General features: G+C 35.3%; 2 protein-coding genes across 4 annotated transcripts in view; one reads left to right on the top strand and one right to left on the bottom strand.

Annotated features, from left to right (window-relative positions):
* LOC116291886 (glycine receptor subunit alpha-2) overlaps positions 1–11,156 on the top strand; it is a 21,870-nt gene extending 10,714 nt beyond the window's left edge. Inside the window, exons 1-10 of one of the 3 annotated variants that reach the window (XM_089039503.1) lie at positions 125–308; positions 1,311–1,444; positions 5,021–5,268; positions 5,577–5,644; positions 6,117–6,343; positions 6,725–6,807; positions 6,949–7,092; positions 7,657–7,871; positions 8,585–8,734; positions 9,685–11,156. In XM_089039503.1, the coding sequence (XP_088895629.1) occupies positions 1,350–1,444; positions 5,021–5,268; positions 5,577–5,644; positions 6,117–6,343; positions 6,725–6,807; positions 6,949–7,092; positions 7,657–7,871; positions 8,585–8,734; positions 9,685–9,963 (1,509 nt within the window). In that variant the 5' untranslated portion in view covers positions 125–308; positions 1,311–1,349 and the 3' untranslated portion in view covers positions 9,964–11,156. Of the gene's footprint in view, positions 1–124; positions 309–1,045; positions 1,445–5,020; positions 5,269–5,576; positions 5,645–6,116; positions 6,344–6,724; positions 6,808–6,948; positions 7,093–7,656; positions 7,872–8,584; positions 8,735–9,684 lie in introns of those variants that run through there. The other 2 variants (XM_089039504.1, XM_089039502.1) reach the window with 2 other exon arrangements.
* A 559-nt stretch (positions 11,157–11,715) lies between these two features.
* LOC116291885 (carbonic anhydrase 1) lies at positions 11,716–20,063 on the bottom strand. Its single transcript, XM_031699114.2, has 8 exons — positions 19,909–20,063; positions 18,223–18,420; positions 14,692–14,810; positions 14,152–14,247; positions 13,441–13,506; positions 13,172–13,226; positions 12,946–13,052; positions 11,716–12,362 (listed from the first exon to the last, which is right to left on the bottom strand). Exons 1-8 carry the CDS (start codon positions 19,952–19,954, stop codon positions 12,180–12,182), a joined length of 870 nt encoding a protein of 289 aa, XP_031554974.1. The 5' UTR covers positions 19,955–20,063; the 3' UTR covers positions 11,716–12,179.
* Between the last annotated feature and the right edge of the window lie 1,509 nt (positions 20,064–21,572).

The following is a 21,572-nucleotide window of genomic DNA, read 5'->3' on the forward strand; positions in this document are numbered from 1 at the left end:
ATTAACTATGCATTGGACGAGAATTAGGTAATAGCGTTTCTTTACTCTCATTCTACATCTGTAGGTGACAAACAAATATATTTAGGTTTTAAATGCTTTTCTAATGCGAAAAAAATTAGTTAGAGTTCAGGGAGTTTAATATTATTCCACTAAATGCGAAGTTTTTACGAGATCCTGGGAGACAAACACAATCCTGTTCTTGTAATAAAGGATTTTTTGAAACTGACTGACACCATGACAAGAAAATAATGTTCAAGAACAGGAATCGAAATGCTGTGGTAAATTATTGGTAAGAGAATATCGGAAGGGTGAGTAGATAAAAAGGTGCAAAATTATTTCCGAAAAAAATCTTGTTTTTTAATCTTTCACCCATTCGTTTTCATTCAAGTCTTAGAATACGTTGATTTAACAAAATTGAAGTATCCTAAATTTAGAAAGAATCATTATGCACTGATATTGCTTATAAGATAAGAATTATCATATATATACATACACACAGAATGGAAATATAAATCTGGCCGCTCAAAGCTACATACAGGTGTAAAGTAATTGCAAAATAATATCTTAGCTAACCAGCTCTCTACAGGTTCTCTGTCCTCTATGAATCTATATTCAACCCAAATACAATAAATAATTCAATCATTCGAATTGTTGAAAATAATTACATGAAGATCTTATTCCCGACTGTCAAGGATTACAGTAAACCACTAAAAAAAACTAATCCAAGGGGGATTTCTCGAGCTGTGTCGGGGAACTTAAAATGCATGCTATCGTGCGGCTTTTTTTCTTATTGTTAGTGTATGGTTGCGAAATCAGTATGCTACTAGATCAGCACCGCTATTTGAAGTACATTTTTTGCGGTTTGAAACTAATGGAAGCTATTTTTTATGTCCAAGACTTTTTGGTTTACACGCGCCGCAAGGCGTCTTTGTTTAGATTAGAGGGAGGGGACTCTACTGATGTGTTAAATCGTTTGATCTAAAGTATTACTGAATATATTTCCCTTCCCTTGGCTAGACGGTAGACTTAAATCTATCATAGAAGAAAAAATGGATTTTGGATCAATCACAATCCCTTGAAAAGGAGTCGTTCTTATTATTTCGATGATTAACCCTTGCAGTCACCTGCGGTGTTTACTGGAAGCTCTTCGACCTTAATGGACATTTAACTTAACTAATCTTTGATGACCGAAATTGAAAATAACTTGGGAAAGGATCCAGTTAAAGAAACACAATAGACACCCCATGGAATCAGAGAAGTAGTGGCGTAAATGAAAGGAAAGCTGTAATGTGAGTAACCTTCTTTCGCAGAGCTCCATCCACAGTGGAATGCAGCACTGAGCTTCCAAAATGTTGGCTATAGCTCTATTGATCTTTGGATTAGGACCTACATGGACATCAGCGCTTGATAGTGGTAACGAAACCGACTCTATTCACTCCACAAGGTATTGTTACAAATTTTCTTTTTAACAAATATACAATTAACTTGAATATTCTTTACTATGGAATATGGTTCAAAAATCTTGTGGTTTTTGAGTTACTACCAAAAGGGTGAAGTTGACATTTTAAAAATATTTTCTCAGTCACTTTGATAGCCTTGAGTCCTGACATGGTATGATAATAATAAAAATAAAATGGGTTTATGAAGCGCGTATCTAGGTCGACTGCTCTACTCTAAGCGTTGTGATAAGTGATAACTGAAATAAAACGATAACATTAGATGTTATAATAATATTGCAGCTACGTAACTAACAAAAAAAAAGCAGATTAAAACAAGTAGCTATTAAGATTTGATTTGGTATATACTTCTATAAAACTAGAATTGATCCGAAAACTGTTGATAATTGTTCCCTACGAGTCATTGCTCTTCGATCATTCACTTGTTAAATATTGTAGAATAGCTGTAGAAGAAAAGCTAAAATTTACGTACTCTCAGTTTGCAGGAACAGAACTAGTTATCTGTATCTTGGCTTTACGCGTATCTTGGCTTTACGCGTATTTATTTATTTATAGATGCTTCTTATGTGTAAAATATAGCAAGCGTGTAAGCCATGGAATACGGGAATCCATGAAATTATCTAAGAACATTTATAAGGGAATTTTCAAAATTCAATATTGTATTTGTCCGTGTTTCACTGAAATTACAGTGAGGACCGTGAACACTTCGAGTTTTTTGCAGGCTATTATTTCCTGAATTTTCTACCTGCTTCAAACCTTCTAAAATGAAGCATTATCAATTCTGTATAGAACGGTCTGAACACAGGTGAAACGTCAGTCACATCAAACAGTCCTTCTCAGGACTACATCCACCCGGATAATCATAATACTTCGATTAACATTATCAGTTCAAATACACCAAGTCACTCGGATCAAAATAAATTTTCTTTCCTATCAATTAGCCAAGAGATAGTTCAAGAGTGTTCCGGCAAGGTTCGAGAATCCTTACTGGCGGTAAAGATGGCATCACTTGGAAGAAATGTTTCACCCCTAAGCGCATTAATGTAAACTAGCAGATAAGGTATCTCGATCAAAAGTTCTTTATGTGGTTTTGTTGTAAAAGGAATGCTTTTTGAGGTCTAGAGGCTGTGGTCACACACGACGTCTTTCCGTCTGAAAGATTCTTAATGTTTAATCCTTAGAATCTGGATTTCTTATAATTGAAAAGTAAGTCAGTCTTTACCCAATTGTCTCCTAAGTGAAAAAAATGAAAAGCGAAGAATAAAAAGGGAATGTATTTTTCGTGAGGGGTTAATGAAACCTCGAACACAAATTGGAAGAGCTTCAATGAATATATGGTGGATTTATTTCCCTTTTAAGGATATTTCTAATATAGGTTTAATCAGAGCACAGCAAGACTAACTAACAGAAGTTTATTAGCTCAATCAATCTACGATGGTAATCATGGCTGGTAATTCTATTTAAAAAAACTATCGCTTTTGAAATTTTAGGTTTACAATTTTATGAACACCCGGGCCTGGTTGTACGAAGAGTGGATAGCGCTATCCGACAGATAAATTTTATCACTGGATAAATTTATTTTATAACAGCATCGACTTTATCCACGAGATAAATTCTATCCCCTGGATAAATTTATTGGATAACAACATCGACTTTATCCACTGGAAAAGGATCTAACTGTTGGATAGAGCTATCCACACTTCGTACAACCAGGCCCAGTGCTCAAGACTTGTCTCTAGTGGCGCCAAGTTATAAATTTTAAACTTGATCTTCCGTTTTCCTAGTTCGAAATTCATTTTGTTGGTTTCTAGTTTTCCTCGTTTGCAATAAATAAATTCTAGCAAGAATTGCCTTCCCCTTCATACATCATTATCTCAAAACCTATTTATGAGGGGTCCACTAAATCAAGTTGTTTCATCTATTTTGGTGATATTTTTGATGTATCCTTAGTTATAACCTAACTTTTAAGATATTATGTATTACTGTAGATAATTTCACTAGATTTTCAGCCACCAATAAAAATTCTTGTTGAAGATGTACTTTTGAAATAAATTATCCAACAACAACAAGAAGATTATTTTTAATACTCATTTAAATGTACTTGCTACCTGATTGTTTGAGCTTTAAAAAGTCTGGATAAATTGTAAATGGTACGAAATATGAATACAATTTGCAGAAACCTTAAATCACAGTGTTTATCGAAACACATATTTTCTATTTGCGGAACACATATTTGCTATTTGCATTGTGCAGAGACGTTTTGTATAGAAGTTTAGTCCGTTTTAATTGAATCTATATCAGCTAACTTGCAAAACCACCATACTGAAAGGTAAACATTCGAATAGTACTGATTAAGATGTGTTCTTGCGATTAACATTTTAAATAATTCAGGGTTTACTTTTAAATCTACAGGAATCAAATCGGCAGTGTTTTGAAACATGCCTCTAGAAATCAGCTGATGCGTGGGAACCAGCAGGGGTTTTTTGTAACAAAGTTTTTATTCCAAACTGTGTACGCGTATGTCTGTAAAAACATTACTCTTGTCTTCTAAATAGTTACATATTATTCTGTATACTTATTATTCCTACTAAAAATTTAGCTGGTAGCTTTATCTATTTTCTTTGACAATAATATTCGAGATATAGATTTTTCAAGTTCCACCATCACGTGCAGGCGGTCATGTTATCGGGGAATAAATTATTTCTCTTGTATTGTCCTGTCATCCAACATGGCTGCCGTCACGTGATGGTGTTAACCTCTCAGTTTTATCTATAGCTATTCTTAGTAGACGCTTCTAAGTATTGCAAGTAAAGATTACTTACCGTTTTAGAAGTCATACTTTCATCACGGATTGACACTCTCTTAGAAAGCTTTCTTGTTAATATGAATTGAAATCTAAGTAAAAACATCATTATACATTTATAACTTCGATTATTCAATGAAGTAATTAGATTAACCACCCTCAATCGGCGATAGCAAAACAAGAAATGTATCTGCCTGTGAAACAAGTATCCGATAATGCTTTTAAAAATTAAACTTATACAACAAATATAATTTGCGGCATTTTTGTATGAATGTGTAAAACGGGATTTAGTTTCACTTGTTTCAATGTAAGAGTTCTCTTTGGTGTATTTTGCCGAACTTTAATAATTAATTTAAATCTTTCGTAGTGGCGAGATAAAAGAACAATAAGTTCTAAAGCTGTGCTGTTAGAGAAAATATACTTAGGTGGCAAAATGGTAGCCCACCGTTTTTGTGATTGATTGATTTAACAATAGGCTCTTCGCAGCACTTGATCACGTGGTACAACGTGACCAACAAACCAGGTCTGATAAAAAATGACCGACATAGCTCGAAAAAGCAAAAACGTTTAAACTTGGCTATAGTACTAATTTTAAAGGTGCTCTTTCTTTTCCTGCAAAGAGCCTATTGGTTGATGCTCTAGTGATTCGAAATCAGTGTAGTTATCTTTCACGTGATTGGTAACATTCAAATAGTTGTATCACGTGATCATCACGCATCCTATATGGAGCTTAACTATAGACTTTTAAATCCTTTTCCAGTGTTACTAACGCAAGAGTCACGCCAACCAAGCATGTTGGTATTCCATTAACGAGGTCTACCGCTGACCGAGAATTTTACCTGGATACGGTAGCTCCACGTACAAGAAACCATCAAGAAAAGAAAAACCAAGAAAAACCTCTTGCTAGCAATGGATCACAGTCAGATAATTCAACTGAAGCCCTTCTACAAATGATTTTGAATAATATCAAACTGAAATCTGATAGTAGGCTCAGACCTAAACTTGGAAGTAAGTACAGGTTGATGCGATACATTGTTGTAACACAACTGTCAAATTGTTAATAATTATTATTGAGGATGTTTCTTCTAAGCTTTCTAGGCCATATGATGCTATTATTGGGCAAAATGCCAAAGTCAACTGCAAATTGCGGCGCAGTGTTAAAGCAGAAAATATAATATTTTGGGCATCGATGACCGCTGACCGAAATAATATAAAGTTATACAAATTAGTTGTTGCCAAGTTCATCTAGTCAACATTTTAATTTGTTAGTGTTTTTTTTTTTTTTTTTTTTTTTTGTTTTTTTTTTTTCGTTCCAGGAGATCCAGTTATTGTGTATACTGACATGTTTATACTGGATATAGGTGACATCAGTGAAGCTAAGATGGTAAAAAAATGGACCTGTATTTTACTAATTCCGCAAGCTTAATTAAGGCTTTACGCAAAGCAAACACTACGCAACTCAATAGATATCAAGAATTTCATCTTTGATCATCCATACTCCCGAGTCATAATCGTTGTCCATCAAACAGAGATTAATGTACGCGACTGTTTCTCTGCCAGCAAAATATAGCTGTCTTTTAATATTCTCTTGGTCTTTAATAAAAAGAACGGATCTTAGTTATTCCCTTAGATCCCATCTACCAGGCCCCTTATACAATTACTTCATGACACATTATCACACGGTGGCCATGTTTATTCTCATGAAAATAAAATTAAAAAATTTTTAGCCGCAGCAATTTTTTCTCAAGCACTCTAATACGAGGCCACGCGTGGTAGAATCTATTGTTACAATATGGCTGCCGCGTTGGAAAGATCCTTAGGATCGGTAACATTTTTCTTGCAATTATTATATTCAGGAATTTCGGGTAAGCTTTTTTTACCGAATGTACTGGCGAGACGAACGTCTGTCATACGAAGAGACAGGATACAAAAAACGTCTTGCCCTTAACGCCAAGATGGTGGAGGATATGTGGATCCCAGATATTTACTTTGTCAACGAAAAGGAAGGAATTAAGCACGACCTAACTAAACAGAACGAAGTTGTGCGCGTGTGGCCTGACGGGAAAGTTTTTCACAGCATCAGGTACAAGATGGAATTTGATTTGTTTTGAACCTTAATGAATTCAGACTTTAAGACTCTTCCCGGCAATCAGTTCCTCGTTTTAAGAATGGAGAATTTTTTATTTTTTTAAACCTAATTAAAAGGGGCACGAAAAGGCTCCAATAAAAGGAAACTGCCCTGACAGGGTATTACAAGTAAATGCGGGGGAAAAGGGGACTGGGACACGTTAATTTCTGTACCCAAAAAAAAAAAAAAAACACCAAAAAAAAAAAACAAACAAACAAAAAAAAAAAAAACAGACAATGCCACCGTAAATCGAAATAACTTGATTGCATAATATCAAAAAACATATTCATTATAGATTTATTTGATTTACTTTTTATTTTGTTACTTTTCAATCAGGTTATCCATGACAGCTTCCTGCCCGATGCGACTTCACAACTATCCAATGGACAAGCAGACCTGTAAATTAGAGTTTGAAAGTTGTAAGTATTCTCAGTACTTTACCTCCAATCCTCCATTCTTATCATTATCTTTTAATTATTAAAAATGTATTAATTCTTTTCTATTTGCTGTTTGCTGCCCGTAATTGAACTCATCCTGTTTTTGATAACCTGTTTTACCAGTTAGCTACCCTATCACAGAACTCAGCTTCAAATGGAGGAAAGAAAGCGGAAATAAAGAGGTTGTAGTATCAGACGAACTGGAAATTCCACAGTTTATTCTAACAGAATATTCGACATCTTCAGAACTGGCCAACTTTACAACAGGTAAAATGATTTTCTTTTCTTTTTATTCAATTCTTCGTTTGCACGTAACGCCATCACGGCCATGTTGGTGGTATTTAATGAAATATTCCAATTTACCAACATCATGGCCACCATGTCTTCAAGTTTTGACACTTAGCAATGACTGCAACCCAACAATAATTATATCAGTTGGGTTTAGCGTGCGTCCCAACACACGTTGTAATTGATTGCGGGACGTTTACTTAATTGGTGAATATGTAATGGATATAGAAGTCTACTCAAGGAGGTATTTCAACAAAATATAGGTGCCGAACCCCACTCGTTTCTGCCATAGGCTATTGCAGGCATTACTTATAGACCTCTTCGGCTCAGTAATGGTTTCCCATTTCAGACCACTTGTCATTCCCTTGAGAATAAGATTATTTATTTGTATATCCATATTCATGTCTCTTCTCATGTGCAACCGTTAAACAAAGAAATGATACTCTAGGAAATAAGACGTGGTCTGAAATGGGAAAGCATTACGCGCCGAGGAGGTCTATTGACACAGTTTACGCGTGATTTGATTTTATATTGTGTTTGCAGGTTCATATTCTAGACTAAGAGTGATATTCAAGTTTGAACGTAGTATTGGATTCTTTTTAATCCAAACCTACATTCCCGCTTACCTAATCGTCATGCTAAGCTGGATTGCTTTCTGGATACATTACACTTCAACTCCTGCGAGAATAGGCCTGGGAATAACTACTGTCCTCACCATGACAACCCTTACTAACAGCGCACGCGCCTCTTTACCAAAGGTTTGTAAAATAATAGTTTTTATCAAATAAATCATATAAATTATCAGACGTTGCGCGGGCATGGTGTTGATGAAGGTTTCTTCAGGCATACGACTCATTGGTCACAATTTACGTCTTATGCTGTTTTAGTAAAAATACGCAGGTGATTATAGAAAATCTCGCGCGCTGATTGGTCAAGGAACTCACACTATCACACGATAATCACCTCGAGCGAAAATCCAAAAATGGCGGCCCGCCGCTTTGCTGCTGTTACCGGGGAAAAAAGCCTTTTATCTTCCTTTTTTTTCTTTTTTTTTTTTTCTTTTTTCTTTTTTTGAAAGAATCACCTGTGTATTTATACTAAAACAATTATTTGCCTCAGGCTCAGTGATTATTGGGGAATATTTACCTCGCGTCTCGGTAAATATTCCCCGATATTCAATTCGCCTTCGGCGAATAATTGTTAAATATTCACTTACAGGTGAATATAATGCGCACGTACGCTCGTTTGTCGATTTGTGCGCTGATTGCAGAGATAAATAGAATTTGAACAAAAAAACTCTTTCTCCGTAATTTATTTAAATTCACTCAATGAATGGCTTCTTACCAGTATGTGCTGTATATATGGCTTCATATCTCAAGACCAAAGCTGGCAATCAATCCAGTCTAGGGTTAACCCCAGATAAAATGAATGCAAATAAAAATAATTTACAATTCACAATTATTATTAACAGGTCAGTTACGTAAAGTCAATCGAATGGTTTCTTATCATGTGCTTTACATATGTCTTTATGTCTCTGGTGGAGTTTGGATGCGTCTCCTATGAAGTGAAGAAGAAGTTACGAAAGGGTATACAAATTCCCGCTACGAACGATCAAGAACTAGTAAGTTTCCATTTGACGATTGTAGACAGCATAACTGTTTAAATTTCTTTTTGGCATCCCTTAAAATTCCCTATGTCACCTGATGATGGTTAATAACTAAAGTGGATTGACATATGATTTAGTTATACTTGCTACATAACAAAGATGTTTTTCCCAAATGATGTACATCTTCACGATCCTGTCGATCGTGTTTATTTTCAAACAAATTCAAGGCAAAAACAATACTATGGATTTCATACTATAATTTTTTTTTAAACAATTTAGATATTTTAGATAATTAAGATAGTTCTCTTAAAGGACAACTGACCCCAAAAATTGCCATTTTTCATATAAAACTACAACGTACATAGCATATACATACCAAATTTGTCGACGCTTCACAATATATTTTATGTTGGTAAAAGTAAAAAACCGTGGGGGCGGGGGTACTCCCCTATATTTGCTATACGGGTATGTGCCGCCCTATAGGGTATGGTTTTTCGGCTTTTGGGTCTGGGGTATAGGGTATCCAAAAATTTGACATTTTGTCTGGGATAGGGTATCATTTTTGTCTGGGATAGGGTTACGATTATGTCGTTTTAATCTGGGATAGGGTGTACAATTCTTAGTTTTAGTCTGGGATTGGGTATGTAAAATCAAAATTTTAGGCCTGGGATAGGGTCAGGGTTTCGAGGTCCTGGTAGCACACCCCTACCCAAGTTGGGGTGGTAGAGTAAAAAGGCCCAAATCCGCATGTTAATGAACTCGGCTAGAAATGGCAACCTGACGATTATAAAAAACATATGCTTTTCAGTATTTGTACGACACTGATAGCAATGACAAACTGGTCACATTTTTTTCTAAAAGCCAATGTCAGTCATGTCATAAAGAATGTTGAGCATTTATCCAAGTGAAAGTATCTAATGGTTGTTTGTTTGTTTTTCAATCTTATTTCTTTTATTGCATTTCAGCAAGAAAGAGACAAACAAAATATCACCTACATATCTGAAAACGAAACTGTTTTCAATAACGGCCAGTGTAAACTACGCCCATTACAGTTTTCACTGAGAAACCGACGTAACGAACCTCCAACCCCCAGAATGATCAAACAACGATCTTTTTCCCAGAAAGAAATCGAAGCATTGGAACCTGCTGTTGACAAGTATGCGCGAGTGCTGTTTCCAGTATCTTTCATTTGCTTGAACATCACTTATTGGATTCTAACATACAACGCGTCGAGGTCTAATTGACATCAAATATAGACCCAGCCAACCATAGCGGGATATCATAGCGCGGTTACATTTTTTGTGCCCTCTCCGGAAGCAGTGCGAACTCTGTGCAAGATCTACTTTATATTAAGGGATGGTCGGCTCGTCCAACAATCCTTTGTGCACGTCTAAAATAATGGATATTAAACAAGATGTAACATGAGTAAATCAGGATGCAGGTCGTCATGCAGCTAGAGAAGCGCAACTGCATAAGAAAATCTTAGAAGGCGTCGTATTTGTAGCATATTTTCGTTATGTTCCTTTGTCTTTTCTTTTCCTTCTCGGGATCTTCTTTAATTAAAATCGAAATATTCGATATTGGAAAGTATTTGCTAATAGTTTCTCTACAAGTGAACTAGTCTGAGTGCCTGTAATGATACTTACTAGTAACGAATTTTATGTGGTTATGAAAAATAATGGCAAAGTTCAAGGTCAAGTTCAAAAATGGCGACATTTAAGCCAACCAGTAAGGAAGCTACTTCTTATCCAATCAGGAAACGAAAACGCGGTAAAGTCTTAATCGTATTTTGTCGATTTTGAGTCCGTGCCGTCATTTTTTCGCAATCGCATAGCACCTGCTCAAGTATAGAAAGTCAAGAAGGCATTTCGTATGAGTGGGGAACTATAAGCAACCGTAACTACGCGTTGTCATTGGATGGATTACTGAAAGCCGAATAGGAAGCCATTTCAAAGTTCAAGGACATTTCGTACCGTGTATATGCTGTAAGTCATGCAGTACCGTATGCTGCCACTCATCATTACAAAGACCGCTCAAATATGCAGCAGTAATACGCTTGTCTTGATGTTGCCCCATCACATAGAGATCTTATCTTTAGCATTATGATTATGTAATATTTAGGAGAACAGTAATTCCTTGATTCAATATGGGACGACTTTTAGCCAAGCTGCCCATAGTTAACTATGAGCTGCCTTGAATAGGTAGTATGTGTTGTAAATGAAATTGAATGTGAATTGAATTCTTATCCTTTGTCTTATTGAATCAAAAATAAGTTATACAAAATCAATATAAAAGCCGCATTGAATCAGCTTAACGTACCTTCAAATCAAAGCCAAGGTCAGCCAATTAGATTCAATAATTCCTACAGATATATGAATTCATCTTTACTTATGAATGTATTGTAAATGCTAAATAAATCATAGGCCTTTAGTTCTTGTTTCTGACTGGGTCTTTTTATTGCTGTTGGTAACGATGTTGCAAAAAAAATCACTTTTAACAGGATTAACACTGCATTAATATCACTACTGTAAAATAGGAAAAAGTATTTAAATGAATCGAAGACGCTTCCCCTGAGATACGGAATACCTGGGAGCACTGACACATATCATGAATACGATATGTTGGGAGATTTCTGAATAGTCCCTGAATCAAAATCAACTCGTTTTTGATCAGGAACGGATGGTTAATATTTTTTTCAATTTTGTAGGTGCTCTCCATCCAACGCTTAAACATATCATGAATATTAATTAAGCGCCCAGCGTTTCTGAGCTCGGCCACTACGTCACATCCTAACGCATAACTAACTCAGCATGTTCGTTGGCTCTGAACAAAAATTTTGACCTTTTTTATTTTGTGGTTGTCAGTGTCATCCTTGGTATTATGTTCTAGTAAGAAATAATGCCTACCACACGTATATTTATTTATTGATTATTTATTGTCTTGGTTGATTATTGATCATTTTTGCCATCAAGAATCGAGATATTATTGTACGACAATTTGACTAATCACCTTACATTTTATTTTATCATAGTATTGTTTCATTGATGTATTTTACATGCCTAGTCGACAAAATAAAGTATCATTCGACTCAAATTAATCCCAAAACATGTCACAAATGCAAATCAACTGCGTACGAATGACAGTTCGCAGTTGGTTTGAGCATGCGCATTAGCTATCACTAAATTTTGTAAACATTGCGGCTCCAATATTTCGGTGGGGGGGTTAAATCTAAAGGCTTAAGGAAGGAAAAACTATCGAAAAGAACTAATAATTGCTAAGAAACCATTTGACAATAACTGATATTTCTCGTAATAATAATGATAAAACAAACTATTCGCTACTCTGACCATGCAAAGGTTTACACAAACAGAATAATAAACTACTTGACAAAGGTTTACAAACGGAATCCTAACTACTTGTACATTTTTCGTTACACATTGTTATTAGTTTATCTTTGGGGTTAGTCTTCATTTTCGTCAGATTTACTCGGCTCTTCGTCGTCATTTATGACATCGGAGTTGTCTTCGTTGGCTGTGATCTCGGTCGATTCCCTTACGACTCGATTATTTGAAGGACAAAGTGGTCTAGAATTACATGACATCACCTCGCCGTTTGATGCTTTAACACTTCGAAATACCTCCATCTGTTTAATGAAGTAAAAAGTAAAAGTTTGATTTGGCTAACTAAATTATTATTATTTTTCAATGAAAAGGCGCATCTTAAGTAGTATAACAGTATAACAAACTACCCTGGACGAGGTGTTTTCCCATTTCAGATCAGATGTCACTTGCTAGAGTATCATTTCTTTGTTTTAAGGTTGCGCATGCATGGGAAGCCAGGCATGAATATGGGTACAACTCAAACAGAAATCTTTTTCTCAAGCAGGAACATGCATTATCACACGTGGTCTGACATGGTAAAACCATTACGCCCAAGGTAAAGCGGAGGTCTATTTGGTCAGGTTTACTTAAAACAATTCCTGGTCTCCTCTTCCTCACCCATCCTTCTAACCAATAGCAGTCCACCCATCACCCTGTGTCCATCTTTTTCCGTTCTCCTTTGGCCGACAACCAGACTAGTCTTGATTAGCCATGAAAGGAATAGTTGAATCTGCATGGTTCACATGTGAAAAAATTCAGTTTCCCAGGGGAAAATAAACTATTGTTAAACCTCCTGCTGCTATCACGTGATGGTGCAAAGGCTATATAGTTGGATGGATTACTCACTTGTTCTGGTGATAAGATCATGGTTGTCTGACAAACGACCCATGTCACATTTTCTGTCAGGGGAGGAGTAGTAAGGGAGCCTTGGTATGTCCAGTAATTAGGATGATCTGAGAAAAGAAGAACCGCTTCAAAACCTTTGAATTTGCGACATCTAATGCTAACACGGCTCATATGCTTAAAAGTAAAGAAAGATTACATATAGAAAGGAATTTTATAGAAACTTTACCTGGTATAAAATCTCCTAGATTAATTGCAGTCTTGACTTCTGATGAAAAACATCCCTAAGTAAAGAATATCAAAAGTGATTTAATGTTAAGGTGTTTGGCTACCAGATAAAGCTTTCCCGAGAACTAGTTTCCCAAGCTGCACCAGCAAAGTGCATGTTGGGTGGATATGGATGCGATGTATTCTGATATGTCCGACGTCACAAAAAAAAATTGGACTTTTGTACTGTTGGGCGTTCCAATTAAAAATATAATATTTCCTCAGAATTACCTTATGATCAATTCTTGTTAAAAGTTTTGTTATTTCTTTCATGCCTTCATGATCTTCGTTACCAACCTGCCCCAACAGGAAAACAAATAGTAAAATAATTACGTTAATCTTTATTTACTTTCAATGTGTATGATAGGCTGCTAACAATAGACGTCACTTCCGGTAATAGCTGCGTTTTTAATGGCTTGTCGAACTTTGTAGGTTGTTTCGATCTCTTGATTTCTGGTTTCATGTCGTAGAAATAGTCAAATACAATAGTTAGAGGGCTTATTTTGATGTTTTGACTTAACATCCGCTAGTTGCCCCTCAGTCAACCACTTGTTTGCCCCTCCCCCCCCGTCACCTAGTCCAAAACGTCACGTGATTGATTGTAAGATATAAGAGTATATATACATGGAATACAACTCAAGCTCCCATACATCGTCCCATTATGTCAAATAGACCTAATCCATTGTTTTCCCCTACAAGCCACGTGTCATTCCCTTGAGTATTATTTCGTTGTTTAATGATCGCACATGGGAAGACACATGAATATGGATACAACTCAAACAAAGAATCTTTTTTTTTTCAAGAGAGTAGCACATGGTGTGAAATGGGCAAAACATCTTACGCCCAAGTGGATTTGGTCCATTAAGGACATGTGTAAGAGTCTAAATGGACGTGAAGGGTAATGTGAGGTATTGTTGTTCTTAGAAATGTCGGCATTAGTACCTGATAGAGCACGGCTAGTATACAAATACCTTCCTCTCCAGTTAACGCTTGCCCGATATTTTCATAACGCTCTTTATTCCAGTGAAGAAACTGTACCTTTAGTAAGAAAAACTAAGCTTTAGTCTAAGCGAAAAATAATGGAATGCGCATGTTGTCCTCTCCGTTCATTCCAATCCTCATCACTTATCAGTATCTTGTTTTCTATTTATCATTTTTGAATGTAAATTTAAAAAACTACGTACAGCTGGAAGACAATTTTCTGATTGCGCATAAAAAGTGACCGTAACCGTGACCATTAGCCTCGTGTTAATTTGATTGCTTGGACCGATATAACTCATCCCGTACCCCTAATCGGCAAGATTGCGTTACGCACATACAAGTGCATCTACTCATGCCGCTATGTAATATATTGGTACATCCCCGCGACTTATACTGAAAAGCGGGTGGAGTAGAGAACCTTTTTACTTGTCACCTAACCTGAAATGCCATATTATCTCGGCTTCGATAGGATTCAGTAAAGACCTTTTCTTTGGTACTTACTTCTAGTGGAAACCCATTGCCTTCCACTTGATGTTCTGATCCCGTGTTATCATCTGCAGACCAGTGAAATCTTATCATGGCCAGCTGATACTCACTGGTCAGCGGTCCACCTGAGAGAACTAAAAAAAGTCGAAAGAAATAATGATAGATAGTGGGGTTAATGGGATAAATAATTATTTAGAATGATTCATTCAAATGTCATCGACAGGTTCAAAGCAATTTAGATGTGCAGTTATTAATAAAAAAAGAATATAAAGGCATGATGATATTGTGCGCAGACGTATCTTTTCATGTGAAATTAACTGGAAAACACACTTTTCACTGACAAACAAGTCTAAGTTAGTTTTGAAGTAGTTTTGTAAATTCTTAGCAGAAGCAAAGCAATTTTGAGGTCCGGTTTTCATGTCCATCGATTTCGAGATTTTCTATGATGGTTCTACGGCCATATTTAGAGCTGGGCTACCTGTGCTCAAACGCTGTCGGTTTAATTTATCAATCGTACCTTAATTTGTTCGACCTCATCATTTTACTTCCATGAAATTACAATGATTGCTTTAGTAGCTTTGATAATTGGTAGAACTAGGGGGCTTTGTTTATTTAAGGGGGCAGCAATTTTTGCAGCCAACATCTGAAGGAGTGAGACTATCAAAATATATATCTTAACTAAATAGAAGTCAACAAGGCATCTTGGGTAAAACATTTTACATATTAATAATGAAAAAAATGAGTAGGCAATAGAAATAATACGTTTATGATTAAAGCATGGCCAATGAACAGTTAGCCCCCCCCCCCCCCCCCCCCCACGCTTTTAATTATGAAAGCTCCCTTTCAGGTAACAAGATAAGCTCATTTTCTGCTTTAGTGATAGTTATCACATTCATCAAATATTGATTACGGACCGGATAGCATGATACATCATGCTATCATCTAATCTATCAACACAGGACAAAGGGGTGACTAGTTGTGCTATTTAGAAAGCCTCCAATATTGGAAATACCAAAACATTCATCACCTAAATATTAATTTAAGCTTTTTTATGAGAATCTTTCATACTCATCAAAGATTGCAAAATTTTGTCAATGAAATCGAATTCTATAAAACAATGTCTCCTGATACCGAAATTAAAAATTTTGACATGAAAATAAAAGATATATATTTCATAAAAGTTAAATGGCACTTACGCCAAGATTAAATAAATTTGTAGTTTTTTTCTAAGACTTCCTTAAAATATTTCTTAACATCACACTTAAAGTAGTAGAATTACCAGATATAAACTTATTTTTATTTTTATTTTAACACTCGCATATCACCCCACCTTTTTTGTCACTCCTTAAGTCACTCTGACTAGGTTTTATAAATATTTGCTTTTCTTGTTGTTTTGACATCTATAAATCAACTTTATGTGTCTCCAGCATTTCCATAAAAAATAATAGTTTTATAAATAAAAGGTTCTATGTTGCGCCTATTTTGACGTTGTTGCAGTAAAAATACCAAAACAATGCTTTTCAGTATCTCGTGTTTTGACTCGCACAATGATATTCCTTTCTAGCTCGCAAAGCAGCATTTCATTGGTTTACTAGAATCTTACAGTAATAATATATATAACTGAATGAAGAACTTCATTTCACATTTATTCACTATCTTAATTAATCTCATTTCTATTATTCTCTTATGAACTGTTAAAACCTACTTGGAAATTGAATGACATTTTGACATTAACAATGAATAAAAAGCGGCCATTTAAAATAAATGACAAGTATTAGGTTAAAGCACCATGATGTATTTCTAAATCATTCTAGACCGGTTTATAAGGATGTTTACTTTACTAGACGTAGTTTTCTAGAATATTTCAGTCTGTTTGCAGCCGGAAAATGTTAAAACAATCACAATTTCCCTTTCATATGCCTTCGTTTTTCTTTCAAGCAAAATGTTTATTTTTACAATTTCCGACAATCACTTTCTCATAACCCGAGGATGTGGAAAAGAAACCTTTAAAGCTTGCATTTAAGCCACGATCGAGTATAGTACAATATCTTCAATATTACTTATAGCTCAGTACTAAAGAGATTCAATCATCTTTTCCTCTAAAAGGCCAGTTAACTAAAACTCTCATTTACTTTTTCTTCTTTTCTTTTATTAGTTTTTTCTATAAAACACAGAGAAAAGAGAAAACAAGCAATGTGCTAGACTTGCCCCAAGTTCGCTTCCAATGTATGAATCAAACTGACGAGCGCGGAAACGACCATGGTAATTTTTTCTTTTGATCAAGGTTAGCGATATCCTCATGGGTCGAAAAATTCTAAAAAAAGAGGCTAAAACATATTAAATTACGGATAATTTCACTTTTGTACTTTCTCAGTTGTTATTTTAAATGTTAAGTTTTATTCTAACCATTTACCATTTTGTTTACATGATTTAAATAATATCACTTTCGTGCGTTCGGGGTTTTTCGTGATAACGTTTCAAAAATATACTTCAACATTTTTCATTTACAGTGTCAAAAGCTTCTCAGTTAATCATTGCCGAAGGCAAAGCATTTCGTGACGAAGCAAAACCAATAGTCATTAGCTTGAGAGGGTTTTGAATGCTTTAAGAGTCTTTATGTGATAGAATCTTCCTGAGTAAACTTGTCGGAAATAGCAGTGGAAAAATATAAAGAATTTCATCGCCAAATTACCTTGTTGTGACTTGAAGGTAGAAAAAGTTAATTAAAATTGGCAATATTTTAGAAACCTTTATTCTCTATAGGTTAGTAGTATGATATAGAGGGGAAAATTTGAGTAAATTATTCACCAAAAATTAGGGCTAGAAATGAAGTAGAATAAAATGAGTAGGAAGAAAGACAAGCGAAGAGACACTCGACTGATTAACAAACGCAATTGCAAATCAAAGATATCATGATTGAATGAATAGCAGTGTTAAAAATTGTTTAGCAAAAAATACAAGGCAAATACCCCATTCACACCAAGGCTTAAACATGTTTAAAAGTGGTTTAACTAAACAGGTTTGGAAAACTATCTACGAACACTGCACAATATTTGGTGAAATAATGCATGTTAATTATCCTTTGTCTTGCTCCGACAATACTTAATTTTAGAAAGTTTCATTATATTGTAGGTTTTCAATTTCTCAATTTTTTTCCTAATGAAAACATAGTTTAAATAAACATGTTTAGGTGTTAATGGGGTATAAAGAAACACAGCATTTCACTTAAGAAACATAAATAAGCTTGAAATGGAAAAAAATACAATGAAGACGGCACTAAGGATTAAAAATGGAGAGGAAACTGGGAACGTTGAAATTTAAAGAAGAAATTGGTTGTCAAAAATATATAATTTTCTGGTAACCAGAAAAAAATTGATTTGAAAACCTTCAGGGAAAAAGGAAGTATTGATACCATGGAAACAGAGATGTTTGAATACAAAGATCGCATGTAAGATAAACTGGAAAAACAAAGGCGAAGTTGATACACATGACTCTAATGCATTCAAGTAACTAATCATTTACAAATGTACTCCACACAAGACTCACTGTTTGTGTTGTTATGCTTGGGTATCGTCAACTGTAGTGTACGTCCATCATTGGTAATAGTACTGTTGCATGACGGGACATATGAGAGCCTGAGAGGACCCAAACTCGAATCCTTCACAATAATTGCCTTTTCGATGTTGATAGGAGACTGGAGCAGACTTGACGTGCTATTGTATCGCTTCTGCCAACGTTCAGGCCCTGAGGAATAGAATAAATTATGTCATGAATATTTTTCAGTATGTCAGTTGACAACGTGCCTCAAGGCTTTTATTTTGAATCTCACTTAACAGTTTCACTGCGGACGGATTTGATGTTTTAGATACATGACTGCATGAGCCTTTCATTCACAAAGCGGCCATTTTCATTTTTACAATGAAAATAAAAGACTTCATTCACACGCTTGAATACAAGGCAACCTGGGCAACATCCTTCATTATTCCAAACAATATGGCTGCCGGGTAAGACGGGTAAGAGAGGCTGGTCAGATATCTAAATTTTCGCTTCGCATAATCTAAATAATCATTCGTATCATCTCTCAGTTTGGTCAGGAGCAAAAATGTTCCAAAAGAGTACTAATCATTTGAGTAGTATGCGGTGAGAAGGCAGGCTAGTGACAAATTGCATGTTGGAAGGTCAAGGATTTCTTATGTGCAAGCAATATTGCGAGGAAATTAAAGTGTTTGGAGAAAAAGGCGGTTGTCGCAACAATTGTGGCAAAACTATAAAGACTGAACACCAGAAATATCTCTGAACAAGACGTTAGAAAGAAATCGTTCCAACCTTATGACAGTCTTGGGGATAACATACTTTTACTACAACTATGATGTATACTGACTATATGCACTGTGGCATGATGATTCATCATATCCCTTGACTTGTAAAGATATACATATATATATTGTAAATTAATATATTTTTGTAAAGAATTCCATTTATAGGAGTGAAAAAATAAGATAAAAGAAACTGACAGGCCTCATAATTCTTTACGCCTTATTCAGTAACTCCATTAACTTCATTACTCTTGTGTACAATAATAGAAACGTCAAGAACGTTCTGTAGTATGAGCCTCTTTGATTAGGAACGCCGATCTTTTGTTCTGCATGTTTCTATCAACCTCTTTCGAATGTAACAATATACGAGAAGAAGCAACATACTCATGTACAATCGCTCTAAAAACAGTTAATCTTAATCTATTATTTGAAGAGTTTACCATGTTTGCTCGCATGCACGAATTTTGAAATTACCAACATTTTAGGTTCTTAACGTTTTCGGGAATATTTTGTTTTTCAGTTATTGAAATAATATTTTACCCAGATTTTTCATGCAGCGGATTTGACTTATTCATATCAGAATTCATTAAAGCTTAGAATATTACAAATTCACTATATAGATTGAATTGGGGTGTTTTTTCTTGAGTTACATTTTTATTAGATAACTTTTACAGTTATGATGGTGTACGGTATGATTTTTACTTGGAATGAAATTGATTTGACTAAATCATACACTGGTATAAGGATTCAATTTTCGAAACAACCAACACCTAGACGGCGAGAATCTTGAAACAATTCCACGAATTTCACCTCGCTTATTTAGTCATACTAAAACAAAAAATTACTTGCAAAATAATCGAGTATTCAAGTGCCGAGTCCTGAATGACAAAAATAAACATCAGGATTCTCTACTCACCGAAACCATTTTCTGTATAACTCCAAGAAGCTCCGACAAAAGTCATAGCGCTGCCGGCGAAAGCTTGGTGTCTGAGGAGTGTGTATTGTGACTTCACTGTTAAGCTATCGTACGAAATGCGGGAGTGTATATATAAAGAGTCTACAAAATGCTAAATACGAAGCGACGTATTGTCTTCTCGCCAATAGCGAGTGGTGCACTCTTCAGGGGACTCTTAAACATATCAGAGTTCATTTGATGAATTTATTATAACTTATGTCTGAGATGCAACAAGAATAACTTAATACCATTCCGACTATTTAAAACAATTATGACCATAGTTTTTGGTCAACTGAAAGAAAAGAAAAAAGAAAAAAATGAAATGATGAATTTAATGTCTGAGTTAAGGCTCGCGCGCTCTCAAAATCTTCAGGTTTTACTTTCTTATTTTAGCAAATATGTATTTCACAAGTGAACTCACTGGTTCGTGTTGTTTTGAAATGAAAGTCAATTTCCTTTTTCGTGTCATGAAATCCGGAAGACAATAATCTCGAGGGTCACAACACCATCATCAATTTTTCCTCCTTCACACATTTTAGTGGGTAATTTATCTCTTACATTGTTTATTTGTTTTCATATTTGAACGTCCAAATACAAGATTATGTGCCAATCGCAAGAACTTATTTTAAAATACTTTTCAAGGGGCTTTTAAGGTCAGTAACCTTAATGCAAGACTGAGAATGTGACAAAAATGAATGCGTAGAACTGAAAAGGAAGGAAGAAAATGGAATCGAAAGATGGGATTAACGTGAAAAGAGAAAACTAAATTAAGGGATGCAAAAAAGTTTCAAGTTAAGATAACGGCAATAATCGCTTGGAAATGACAAAGCAAACATCATTGGCAAATATGAAAGAGTAGTTTACGATATTGAAACGTACAGTCTGATTTCTGTATTTATTTATTTATTCATGAATCTTTAACAAAAGCTGTTTTACAACCAATCTCATATTCAATCTTTTGGTCCTCGTTATTCCTAATGAGTATTAACGACTGATACAGTAGTAAAGATAGCTCTGTATCTGCGTGGGTTTTCATTAATTAACTTTTTACCAAAGATAAACTTGTAAATAGTCACGTTGGGCTAGCAAACATTCCAATATCATCTTTAGCTGAGCCGGCTCTTGATCAGCAGCGGTGATACAGGCTTTCACGCATGCGTGCTTTGCAGCCAGATTTGAATTTTATTTCAGTAGCTTTGAAAATGAGAGCCGGGCAGTCCAGAAACGGTGATTTCCTGCAAATTCCTTCCATTTTAAGGACAAACTATAATTTACTTAATCAATTTAGTTCTACTGCATGAGCCTAAAGAACATTATCGGTTTAAAAAAGGGAGAAACCATCAGGGGTTCGATTCACTACCTCTGGATGCGCTACGTGCTGCATGTCTTTTGAACTTCAGGAGTTGCACAACGTGTTGCATCATGGGTCATGGGTCTGTATTAACGTACATAATCACTGATATATGGCGTCTCTTTTCCTTAATGCTGATAGTGAAATGTGATAAAAAAATATTAATTGTCGTGTCAATGTTTAAGTTTATTTCGTTTCTTTAGGTATAAAATAGAAGCGCCTCTCAAAACATCCCTAAACGGCTAATATAAGGTTCTTCTGTGATAGATATATG

The sequence above is a fragment of the Actinia tenebrosa genome, unplaced genomic scaffold, assembly GCF_029948245.1.
Source record: "Actinia tenebrosa isolate PJP-AT-01 unplaced genomic scaffold, QUT_ActTen_1.0 PGA_scaffold6__47_contigs__length_16458017, whole genome shotgun sequence".
NCBI lineage: Eukaryota > Metazoa > Cnidaria > Anthozoa > Actiniaria > Actiniidae > Actinia > Actinia tenebrosa.

What these genes read in the sequence shown, in the direction of transcription:
- LOC116291885 (XM_031699114.2), bottom strand. Translation starts at nt 19,954, where the DNA reads ATGACTTTTGTCGGAGCTTCTTGGAGTTATACAGAAAATGGTTTCG. An exon ending in TAACAAGAATTGATCATAAG is followed by an intron (nt 13,227 to 13,440) that starts GTAATTCTGAGG and finishes TTCTTTACTTAG; the next exon opens with GGATGTTTTTCATCAGAAGT. An exon ending in TCTAGGAGATTTTATACCAG is followed by an intron (nt 13,053 to 13,171) that starts GTAAAGTTTCTA and finishes TTCTTTTCTCAG; the next exon opens with ATCATCCTAATTACTGGACA.